General features: G+C 42.1%; 1 protein-coding gene across 1 annotated transcript in view; it reads right to left on the reverse strand.

Annotated features, from left to right (window-relative positions):
* adarb2 (adenosine deaminase RNA specific B2 (inactive)) overlaps positions 1 to 12,657 on the reverse strand; it is a 246,600-nt gene that overhangs the window by 19,751 nt on the left and 214,192 nt on the right. Inside the window, exons 5-6 of the mRNA XM_083546030.1 lie at positions 4,352 to 4,520; positions 1,059 to 1,210 (exon numbers count right to left, since the gene is read on the reverse strand). Of these exons, the coding sequence (XP_083402156.1) occupies positions 1,059 to 1,210; positions 4,352 to 4,520 (321 nt within the window). The remainder of the gene's footprint in view (positions 1 to 1,058; positions 1,211 to 4,351; positions 4,521 to 12,657) is intronic.

The following is a 12,657-nucleotide window of genomic DNA, read 5'->3' on the forward strand; positions in this document are numbered from 1 at the left end:
CGGAGTGGCAGGAATGCTGGGTGCTCTGTATTGCTGTGCAAGGGAACTATTTTGAAAGTGATAGTATGTAAATGTAGATCAATAAACCTGGATCTGGATCTGGATCTGAACACATTTGGGATGAATTGGAATGTCGGCTGCACCCCGGGCCTCCTCACCTCATCTACATCAGTACTTGACTTTACTAAAACCCTTATTGCAGATTGACTACAAATCTCCACAAACACACTCCAAAATCTAGTGGAACATCTTCCCAGAAAAGTGGAGGTCCTTATAACAGAAAATGAGAACTCAATGTGGAACGGGATGTTCAAAAAGCACTTAAAAAAGAAAAATGTATTATGCTCAGATGTCCACAAACTTTTGTCCATATAGTGTATAAATAAGCCCTATTCAAGCACACACCTGTCTATCCTGAGCAGGTAAGGGCTTTTTGGTGTAGTGCCCTATAATGATCCTGCTCTATTTTCCCTTTTTAGAAAGCGGTTGAATCAAATCCGAGCTCCTGTGCGTCTCTGCAAAGATTTCATGATACTCTTTGACCCGTGTGTGCAGATCAGCACACTGAGATCTAACAAATGCCAGCAAAAAGGCAATAGTCAGAAAGCGTTTCCTCAAAAGCTCCTTAAAGAGAGCATGGCGCTCAGCTCTGTTCCTCGCTTAAAGTGGCCTGATGAGTCTTTAAACGCTTTAATGACCAAACGTGAGAAGTTCAAAGCTTATCTTTGAGAAGGTTCTTCCACTCTGATGATTAAGCTTCTGCAGATGGTCCAAACTAAAAAAACATGATATATTTAATGAGGCACCGGTGTAGTGCCTAAACACACTGATCTAATGGAAAGCTGAAGGGTGATACATGTACACACGTGATTATTTAGGTGACAGAAATCTCTCACGAAGATAAGGAACAGAAATAAAGGAGCGTTTTTTATCTTTATATGACGTGTAAAAGGGAACGTGATAGACAGAGAGGATAAGAGACACTGTGTATGTGTGTGTGTGTGTGTGTGTGTGTGTGTGTGTGTGTGTGTTTGTGAGTGTGTTTGTGAGTGTCTTACAGTCCGTGCTGAGCTCGTAGGGTGAGTTAATGCGGGCGTCTCCGCACGGCGATGTGCTGATGTACATGTGGAAGAGAACGTTCTCTCTCAGCCTGAACGACGAGTCTTTATGTCGAACGAAAATGGACTGCTCCTTGTCCTCCTCTCGTTTACTGCACAAGACGACAGAGGGAGAGAGTGAGAGTGTGTGTGTGAAAGAGAAAGAGAGAGAGAGAGAGAAAGAGAGTGATACATTTATTTTCCCTTTTATTAAAACCATCTCATTTATTCTATTTTATTCTAAACTACTTTTTAAACTTGGTATACTTTTTATTATTTTGTTTTTTCTGACTGTTATTTCTGTTGTGTCTGTATGTTTGATGCTTTGGCAATACAAATGTTCATATTTGTCATGCCAATAAAGCAACCTTTGATTTTTGAATCTTGAGAGAGAGAGAGAGAGAGAGAGAGAGAGAGAGAGAGAGAGAGAGAGAGTGAGAGAAATAGAGCGAGAGATAAAATAAAAAGAGAGTGAGAATGAAAGTGAGTGATAGAGAGATACAGATACATAAATACCGTGAGAAGAACAGAGAGAACGACAGACGAAAAAAGAAACAGGTAAAGCAAGCAACACAGAGAGAAAGACGGGTGGAGAGATATAGAGATACACTGTATAGATAGAGTGATAAGGAGATAGAGACAGAGAAAAAGGGAGCAGGAGAGGGGAAAAGAGCAAGAGAGACAGGTAGGGAGCATGTAAAAGAGAGGGAGAAGTAAGAGAGAGAGAGAGAGAGAGAGAGAGAGAGAGAGAGAGAGAGAGAGAGAGAGAGAGAGAGAGAGACATAGAGACAGTCAGAAAAATAAAAGAGAAAGACAGACAGAAAAAAAAGAAACAGAGAGAGAGAAAGCAAGACAGAAAGAGATGGGCAGAGGTACAAGTATGTACAGAGTGAGAATGAGAGAGACCGAAAGAAGGAAACAAGGAAAGAAAGAAAGAAAGAAAGAAAGAAAGAAAGAAAGAAAGAAAGAAAGAAAGAAAGAAAGAAAGAAAGAAAGATATATATATATATATATATATATATATATATATATAGCGAGAGAGAGAGAGAGAGAGAGAGAGAGAGAGAGAGAGAGAGAGAGCATGAGTAAGAATAGGAGAGAGGGAGAAAAATGCAGAGATGCAGAAATATAAAAACGGTGAGAAAAAGAGAGAAAAAGAAGAGAATGAAACAGAGAAACATAGAGAGAAAGAGTGTGAGAGACTCATTACAACATTTAACAAAAATTCTTTATAGAAAAAAAGACTCACTCTCTCTCTCTCTCTCTCTCTCTCTCTCTCTCTCTCTCTCTCTCCCTCACAGACACACACATACACACACACGGCAATCATTATTCTGTCAGAACAAGGCGAGGATAAATAGCTGAGAACAGCGAGTGTGTGTAACTCTTTAACCCGGATAATGTGGAGGAACACGACACACACTGCGCTGTTCCACTTCCACAAACATCAGCAAAATTACTGTCACTGCTAGATCCAGCAAAGGACACAGGCCTGACCCAGGAGAGCATAAATCTCAAACACACACACACGCACAAACACTTGGGATATTTATTCCTTGTTTTTTTTACTTGGTTTTGTTTAATCACTTTGTCTACAAATCTTCTCGAGGATTGGGGAGGAACTGCAGGGACTAGCACTCAGATATGTGTAATGGGTTTTTAAGCTCTTTTCTGGTCTTGTGTGTGTGTGTGTGTGTGTGTGTGTGTGTGTGTGTGTGTGTGTGTGACAGCAAGTGCAATATTTGATCTAATTACACTCATGACTCCACACCTGAACACATAGATACAGTAAATATGCAAATTTGACATTAAAGCAAAGGCTTTCTCTCAACATCAGTCTGGTTCTAGAAGAACACTCCAGACAGGCTGTAGACATCTGTAGACATATTGACAGACCAGACACACGCGCACACACACCTAGTCCATAATGAGGAAACACATCTACTGGGATTTTTTTAGTCACACAACACACATGAATGACTTGTTCGAGAGAAGACATCAACATAAAAGTTAATGATGTGATGCATCAATTTAAAAAAATGTGCCTCGGATACAAGCTGCCATTCGTATAGCAGTGTTTTTTTTTTAACATATTCGCATCGCATCGCATCTTCTCCCGCTTATCCGAGGCCGGGTCGCGGGGGCAGCAGTCTAAGCAGAGATGCCCAGACTTCCCTCTCCCTAGACACTTCTTCCAGCTCTTCCGAGGGGAACCCGAGGCGTTCCCAGGCCAGCCGGGAGACATAGTCTCTCCAGCGTGTCCTAGGTCTTCCCCGGGGTCTTCTCCCAGTGGGACATGCCCGGAACACCTTCCCTCGATGTGGAGGAGCAGCGGCTCTACCCTGAGCTCCTCCCGAGTGACCGAGCTTCTCACCCTATCTCTAAGAGATCGCCCAGCCACCCTGCGGAAAAAGCTCATTTCGGCCGCCTGTATCCGGGATCTTGTCCTTTCGGTCATGACCCAGAGCTCATGACCATAGGTGAGAGTAGGAACGTAGATTGACCGGTAAATCGAGAGTTTCGCCTTGCGGCTCAGCTCTTTCTTCACCACGACAGACCGGTACATCGACCGCATTACTGCAGAAGCTGCACCGATCCGTCTGTCAATCTCCCGTTCCACCCTTCCCTCACTCGTGAACAAAACCCCAAGATACTTAAACTTCTCCACTTGCGGCAGGAACTCTCCACCAACCTGAAGTGGGCAAGCCACCCTTTTTTGTGTATTTAACATATTCGCATTGGTAAAAACCAATTTATTTACATATAATTTTTATTAGATGCACTATACTTTTATTATTTAGTAAGCATGAATATGACATATCACAACACTACGGCGTGTCCTGAGAGTTACATAGAATAAAGATTAACATGGCAGAGGTAGAGCTGCATCTTCCTGGAGATAGAACACGAAAAGAACGTCTGGTTTTATTTCATCTTTCTTTTATTTTTTTCTGTCATTGTGTTGAATCAAATCGAAATCGGATCTGCATGGTAATAGAGCTGAATCGTATCGTTTCGGTAGCTGTATCTTGAATGTATCATATTTTGACTATGCATTGAGATTTCGAAGGGCTCAGTTATGGAGATGCACATCCCTTATACACACTATAAATATGGCCAAAGGTATTGACTCAAACCTGTTCCACACCCATTCTTAAATCCATCTGTCCTGCTCGACATTGCAGTAATGGTACAAGTAAATAGTGAAAGATGTCCCAGTACTGGAAATAATAATAAAATAGCAGATCATGTACCTGAGGTGCAGCTCGAGGTGTGAGTAGAGAAAGCGAAGTAACGCTCGTCTGGCTGCGATTTCTGCATGACAGTCGTTGACCGTCAAGCCTTGGTCACTCAGATACTCTCCATTAATACACTTAGTGCCTGTAGCCAGAGCTACCACTTCAGCCTGTCTCACATCCAACCCTAGAAAGAGCACATAAACAGAAATCAAGAGTGATGCCTTTTTTTTTACCCCAGTTCATCAAGACAATACAAAACAGAGTACAATAAAATAAATTTACTAGAAAATATTTAGATATTGATGACACCATATATGCAAATCAGACACAGCAAGTGACAGTGACACTGTGAAAATTCTTACATTTCAAATATTTATTTTGCTGACACAGTACACAGTGAAAATAGGTTTCTCTTCAGAACCCTGGTGCTACATAAAACAACATAGAGCTACATAACAGAACACAGAGCTAAGGGCTAAAGTTGTCCTCGCCACATGAAGTGTATTGTGTTCAAACAGTGGCTTGATGGAAAGAACTGTTGCACAGTCTGGATGTGAGGCTCGAATGCTTCAGAACCTCTTGTCTAATGGAAGGAGAGTTAAGAGTGTGTGTGTGAGGGGTGTGTGGGTCGTCTGCAATGCTGTTGGCTTTGCAGATGCAGTGTACGAGATGGTGCAGTTCCCAAACCAGGAAGTAGTGCAGCTGCTCTTAATGGTCCCTCTGTAAAACATAGTTAGGATGGGGGGAGAGATGGGCTTTCCTAAACATATTTGGAAAGTAGACTGGACTGGAAAGTGAAGTTCTCTGCCAGATGAACCCCAAGAAATTTGGTGCTCTTGACGATCTTTATGGAGTATCCATTGATGTTCATTGGAGAATGACTGCTCTCCTAACGTCAACAACCATTTCCATGATTTAGTCAATCTTTAGAGAAGGTCCCCTGGTGGTCTAGTGGTTAAGACCCGGGTTCGATCCCAGGTCAGGGAACCAACCCCAGCCACTCTCAGTGCCGGTCCCAAGCCCGGCTAAATTGGGGAGGGTTGCGTTAGGAAGTGCATCCAGCGTAAAAACATGTACCAAATCAAACGTGCGGAGGATCCGCTGTGGCGACCCCAAACGGGAGAAGCCGAAAGAAAGTTTTTAGTCAATCTTTAGAGACTTGAGGTTGTTGGCTCTACACCAGACTGTTAACTGTTGCACCTCCTCTCTGTCTGCTGACTTGTCGTTCTTGCTGATGAGACCCAACACGGACATGTCATCGGCGAACTTGGTAATGGGGTTCGAGCTGTGAATTGGTGCTGTATAAGCTGGTTTTGATCCGGACTGAGTCCAGTCAGGAAGTAAGGGATCCAGTTGCAAAGGGAGAAATACAGGCCCAGTAGGCTTAGCTTTCATCAGGCATTTAGGGATAATTGTGTTGAATGCTGAACTGAAGTCTATGTACAGCATCAGTACATATGTCTTCTAATTATTCAGTTGGGTGAGGGACAGATGGAGGATCATGGTGATGGCATCATCTATGGAATGGTTTAGACGATGCGCAAACTGCATGGGGTCCTGTAAGGGTGGTATCTGGGTCTTGATGTGCCTCATGACGAGCCTTTTGAAGCACTTCATTACTATGGGTGTGAGTGTGACAGGACCATAGTAATTATGGCAGAAGACTGTAGACTTCTTTGGCACAGGGATGATGGTTGTAGTCCTGAGGCACGTAGGAACAACGGCGCTGCTCAGGGAAATTTTGTAGATGTCAGTGAAGACATCCACTAGCTGTTCTGGACATTCCCTGAATACTCTGCCAGGAACGTTGTCTTATCCAGCAGACTTTCGTAGGTTAACTCTGCATAGAGTTTTCCTCACTGCAGCTGTGGTTATACAGAGCACCCGGTCGTTGGAAGGAGGGGTGGTCTTCCTTGCCGCCACGTTGTTCTGCACCTCAAACCGGGCATAGAAGTCGTTCAGCGCATCTGGGAGGGAGACAGGTGAAGTTGTCTTGTAGTTTGTGATCGCCCGCATGCCCTGCCATGTGCGTTGGGTGTCTCCGCTGTCCTGGAAGTGGCCGTGGATTCTCTTGGCATGTGAGTGCTTCGCCGTTGGTTGCAGCAAACATGTCCCAGTCAGTGCACTTAAATCAGTCCTGAAGAGCGAAGGTGGCTCCTGCTGGCCAGGTTTTACCCTGTTTCAGAACCGGTTTTACTGATAATATGTCTGTCATATCCATACCCATCCTTTTTTGTCTTATGTTTTATATATATATTTTATAGTATCATATATGTTTTTTTTATACTTTATAGTTTATACTTTTATATTTACAATTTTTTTATTTTATTTTATTCAATTTCTATTTACATTTATTCAGTATTGGACTGTCATTCAAAGCATTTCACTACATGTCGTACTGTGTCGAATGTGACAAATTAAAAAAATTATTTTATTTGAATTATTGCTATCCTTCCTTCCTTCCTTCCTTCCTTCCTTCCTTCCTTCCTTCCTTCCTTCCTTCCTTCCTTCCTTCCTTCCATCCATCCATCCATCCATCCATCCATCCATCCATCCGCTTATCCCAGATACACTGAATCCAAGATAGAAATGCAACTATACAGTAATTACAGTTGTCAGATTATATGTGTATTTTAACACAGATTTTAATTTTTATTTTACAATTTCTGTAATTTAAAATTATACAGTCTAGTCATAATTTTTTTTGGTATACAATTCTGGCTTCATATTCCAATCAAATTGGGTTCTCCAAAATAGTTTGACACCTTTCTTTATATATGAGATCTAAACGAATGTAAAACATGTTTGCAATTTAGAATTTTTGTCTGTATACAAGTAAGTAAATGGCAAAAGTCGCAAGACCTCAGCCATCCCAATAATGGACTCTTTTCTCTGTTGGGTCAGGGAAACGCTTCCGCTCCCTGAAAGGAAACACAGAGAAAATGAGGAGGAGCTTCTTCCCACAAGCTATTCGGAGTTTAAACCAGGAGACACCCAGGATCTAAAAACTGGCCCACTCTCTCCATCATCACACTTCTTCTCTGTACATATCTTACCTTTTGCACCACGACACTTTAAACTATGGACTCGCACAGCACAGTGCACTTTTACACCACACCATTCCGCACACGGACACTTTATGGACATTTTACACCACACCATACTGCACACGGACACCTATGGACTTTTTTCACCACACCATACCGTACACGGACACTTTATGGACAATCTAAACCACCTTAAATTGTTTATTGTTTACTGTTTCACTGTTTACTGCCATAAGCATTTTTTTGTATATACATCTTTTATATATATATATATTCTTATATTTAATTTTATACTTTACTAGTATACTAGTTTTTTTTTTTATACTAGTTTTTATACTTTATTTATCAGTCTTATTTTTCTTTGTATTATTTTTCTCCCCATCCTATTCCCTCATGCCGGACCGTCGTAATAAGCAGTTCACTGCATGTTGTACCCTGTATGTATGTGTATGTGACAAATAAAAATTTGATTTGATTTGAAGAAAACAAGTTTTGAGTTTTTAGACAAATTCTTGCTCCAGAGATAATTTTTTAAATCTAAAAATAAATGAATACATTCGTAATTTCCTCACAAAATCTTTTATTAAATAAATTCTCTGACCTGGGAAAATCATAGATTCAGCAATGATGAGTAAAATCAGCTCCATACAAGCACCTGAAGCATCTTTTTAACTGTAAATAGTGGGTCAAATGCTTGACAGTGTGTAGTGCTAGCAATAAAATAATTTTAACTAGCAGAAAATGTATAAAGACCAATTTTATCATGATCAATCAGAATTAAAGAATAAGATAATGGGATAACATTATCATACAATCCACAACAATACATAACTTTGCTTATAGAAGCACATTACACTAATGTTTTTGTTTGGATACAGCTGGTCTGAATCTGTTTATCGTGTGACTGCAGTGCATACAGCATTTCTGTCGCTTGGTTTTTACACACCGCAGCAACACCAAACCCACAACCCCGGCACAAACATGGCTCCACCTGGTTCCAGACCTAAATGCTACATATACAACTCGTGCAGGAAAACAAGACTTTGTGCTGAATTGGGAAACAATGAAACGGTAGCATAGCAAAAAAATATATATAAAGCAAAAGATTTATTTCCATCACATCAGAAATTCAGGGTTCACTGACTTCCTTAGACCTGCAGGCTAGAGGCAACATATGAGCTTTTATCAGCCAGAGCCCATGCAGGATTGGAAGCCGTGGCCTCTGAGCCGCTGGCACGGTGAGCCAGCAATAACAATAATAAAAGCTAATATTGAGGCGGGGTTAAAGGAGTTAAAGGTTAAAGCTCGGGTGGTTGACGGGGGGGATGGAAAAAGAACAAGAAAGAAGAAATGCTTTAAATGATCCAGGCCGCTCTGAAACTCGAGAAGAGCTTCATATCGATTCTGATCACCCCTGTCGAACATGAAACCGGACAGCAGACGCGGTGTTAAGAGGATTGGGTAAAGTACACAGAGAAGGAAAGCAGCTAAAAAATATTCAACTGCGTCTTCCGGTGTGAACATATATATGTTTTGATACCGCGGTCAGTCTGAATACTCGATTTTTCATTGGAAGGAAGGTAGTGTCAGGTCAGTTCAATATACCCCCTAACCCTGGTTGAACCCTTTCTTCTAAGGGTTACACTCAGAAGTGAGCATGAGTCATTGTAATTTAATACATCAACAGGAATTTTATGTTTTAAAGTAATTGGTTGATGCATCTTCTTCAAAAAATACAGCATCAATAAGGACAAAACTAACCAGGTTACATCAAGTTCATAAATCAGACAGGCTGAATATTGGAAACACTGTGCAGACTCAACAATGCTAAATGTGCCATAAGCCCGGACATCGCAATCAGACAAAGAAAGGGCAGTGCATTCGGTAGAACCCAAAGAGCACTAAAAAAAATTTTTTTTTAAGGTTTGATTTGATTTCAGGCTGCATTTAAGGTCAGAATAACACTCTCAGGTTGTCTGTAAAACATTATTTTCTTATCAGAAAAAGAAGCAAAGCCCTTTTCTGTGTTAGGGTTTCTTAATTAGCAAGGATCCTATAAAGAACTCAACCACCACCAAGTATCACCACAAAGTAACAAGACAGTTAGGATCAATTTAAGTGTGTTTATATCTTATGGTCAGGATATACAGGACCCATTAATCACTGCATTTTCCCAGCACTAATATCCTTCTGCACCTTATTCAGGTTTAGGGACAATCAGTACCACACTGTTTATTTCTGGATCAGTCGTGTAATGAAAATTAAAGAACATGTAGATGCAGATAATATTTATTTTACTGATGCAAAAGTCAAAACAATATAAAGTATAAAGTCAACATAACTCACTCATAAAGACAAGGACAGTAAGAGACAGCAACAACCATAGAGGACAATCTTTAAACAAATAGTATGGTACAATAATATAAACTGTGGCTAAACAAATGGGTCAGAGCATCTCCAAAACTGCAGCTTTTGTGGTGGTCAGTGGTCAGTATCTATCAAAAGTGCACCAAAACACAGAGGCAGCCATCTAAGTGATAAACTTAACCTAGGTATAAATTACCTGTCAAAAATGTTTTATTTTCTTAGTAGTGTTCACCAGATTAACATAAAAAAAATCACAATATAAACCCTACAGTAATGTTCGTGACGTGCATTCTTAATAGCCCCATCTGTAGATCTAAAATGAAATGCAGCCCCCCCCCATTCTTTTAGGAAACTGTGATGTACCGGCTGTAGAACCCAGACTCTCTGTCGAAGGAAGGGACCACCCTGATGGCCTGCTTGCTCAAGAGAGTTTCTACTTCTTGTTCCATACCCAGAGCCTGCTCGGGGCCCACCAAAGTGGGACACACCCCATTGAACTGGGGCAGATGAGACTGACCTCTGGTGTGTCCAGAGACAGGGCTTTGCCCTGGTGGAGCTCTAGGGGCCTCCTTAGAGGCGACAAACCCTCCCATTTGCTAAATACTTGGGCGGAGGCTGGGGGGGGGGTACACGCTAGAGATGGTTGTGCCCTGAAGTGGCCTGGTTAACAAGCTGATCCCCTGAGGGCACCGTAAAGGGGCGGGCACCTTATGCTGAGGTGCACGTCAAACAGCCCCCACCCGCCCCCAAAAAAACTCATGGCTTTTGGCCGAAGCACTTCTATTAAAGATGACAGTCCTCAGATCGGTCTTGAGCCTCAGATTGGCGTGCCACACAGGGTCCCTAGTTTCAGAGTGAGCGTGAGTGGCAACACTCCATCTCCAAATTTCATGATGCACATAGTGTTGGGGTTTTAGCTGCTCCTGCCCAGCAACCCCATGACTGTTTCTTGGCCTTCTGAAATTTCTCTGACTGTATTCACGGCATCGCCGAACAGGCCATTTGGTACCTCAGGGGCGTCCAGCAGAATGACTCTATCCCTGTCAAATTTGTGAGCCAGAAGTGTCTCTGCGTAGAGACCAGGGCAAGACATAGACCGGCCAATGGCCCCAGCGGTCTCTTTCTTGGCCCTGAGAGCCAGGTCTGTTGCACGACACAGTTCTTTAATCTCATCACAGACATGGTGTGCAGGCAGCCGGCGGCCTGACCTGCCGCTGTATAAGCCTTGCCCACCAAAGCCAAAGTAGTCCTCAGAGGCTTGGTGTGCAGTACTGGGGTTTACGATGCAGCATGATGCAGGTACAATGTCTCTTGAACCTGGGGCATCGCCCCACAACAGTGAGCAGGAGTTTGAAAAACGGCAGACCCCGGCATGAAGGCAGTGACGTCGGTTGCAGGAAACGTTTATCCAGCTTGCTTATGGCATGTTGTTTCTGCATACTGGCTGGCCAGGTGATATCCAGCTCGGCTACAGCCTGAGTCACTACCTCCAACAGCTCCTCAAACTGAACTGGCTGTGGGGGCGTATCCTCTCCTGGATCGCTGGAGTCCATACCCTCCTCCCCCTCAGAGGAAGATAGGTGGAGTGCAGTGCTCTCTGCACAGGGAAAGAAACCACAGAAAATACACACACAGAGCGCTTCCTAAACAAACAGAAACCCACCATAAATGTCGCGCTTTTACGTTGGAAAGATTAAACGTGTGATTCAGAGCACGGAAACATGGAAGCATTCCAAAAAGGGTTGTCGACACAGTTCGAGTTCCTGAAAGGGAACGTATATGATTGGAACTTTACAAACAAGAATATATAATAAAATGTCACACATCATTATAATTAGCATTTAATAGTGACCATAGCTTTGATATATTATACTATTTTAAGCTTTGACAGCTTATAATTCCTTCCGCTCTTCAGGGAAGATGTTTCACTAAATTTTGGGGTGTGCTTGTGGACATTTGTGCTCATTTGTGTTAGTAAAGTCATCTACTGATATAGGGGAGGTGAAGAGGCCTGGGGTGCAGTCAGCATTCCTATTTATCCCAAAGGTGTTCATTAGGGTTGAGCAGGAGACCTTCAAATACAACCCATGCAAAGTATATCTTCATGGAGAGGCATTGTCATGCTGGAACATGTTTAGGTCTCCTAGTTGAAGTGAGGGAAAATTTCAGGCCACTGCATCCAAAGACACCATTTAGAACAGTTTGGGAAATAAACACATAATACTGTTGTCTATACAGCACAGATTACAACTCTTCATTGACACAGGTTAAAGCAGGAATCATGTACTATTTATTCACTAACTATTTATAAACTACACTGTGCAGGCTTATGCACTTTGACTCCATTCTGTAAAGAAAAACGGCAATGTGATCCACAAGAGACTCGACTTGAACATAAATCAATAAATGAATTAAATATCCGGTGAAGACAAATCTAGGAGGGTGACTAAGTATTCGCGGGTGGAAAAAAAGTCCAAAGTGACAGGAAACCAATGCGATGAATTATGTTGGTTCTTTCTTTTTCGCACATGTACATACACAGACATAGCTATGCGTTTTGAAGCTATAATATCCGTCATACAAACTGCTGTTATTCTAAGCCTCCAGAACTGGTTCCAGAAACCCGAATCTGGCTAAAGATAAAACGCACAGGACACAATTTGCATGTCTTTGCCAAACTGTATTCAAGAAAAACTGCGTTTCTTTGTTTATGAACAGAAATACAACTGGAAATGAAAAAAACGAGCTAAACGGCCTGCGTCGCTCGCCTTCTGCCTCTCGCTGTTGTTTAGATCGCTGTGCTGCTGGGAGAAAAGACTTGCGTGCAAATTTTCCTTCTGTGTCAGCATGAAATCAGTGTAAAGGTTCCTTTATAATGTGTACAAGCCTGCAGGCTTTTTCTCTTTT

This window comes from Silurus aristotelis, assembly GCF_946808225.1.
Source record: "Silurus aristotelis genome assembly, chromosome: 1".
NCBI classification, from domain to species: domain Eukaryota; kingdom Metazoa; phylum Chordata; class Actinopteri; order Siluriformes; family Siluridae; genus Silurus; species Silurus aristotelis.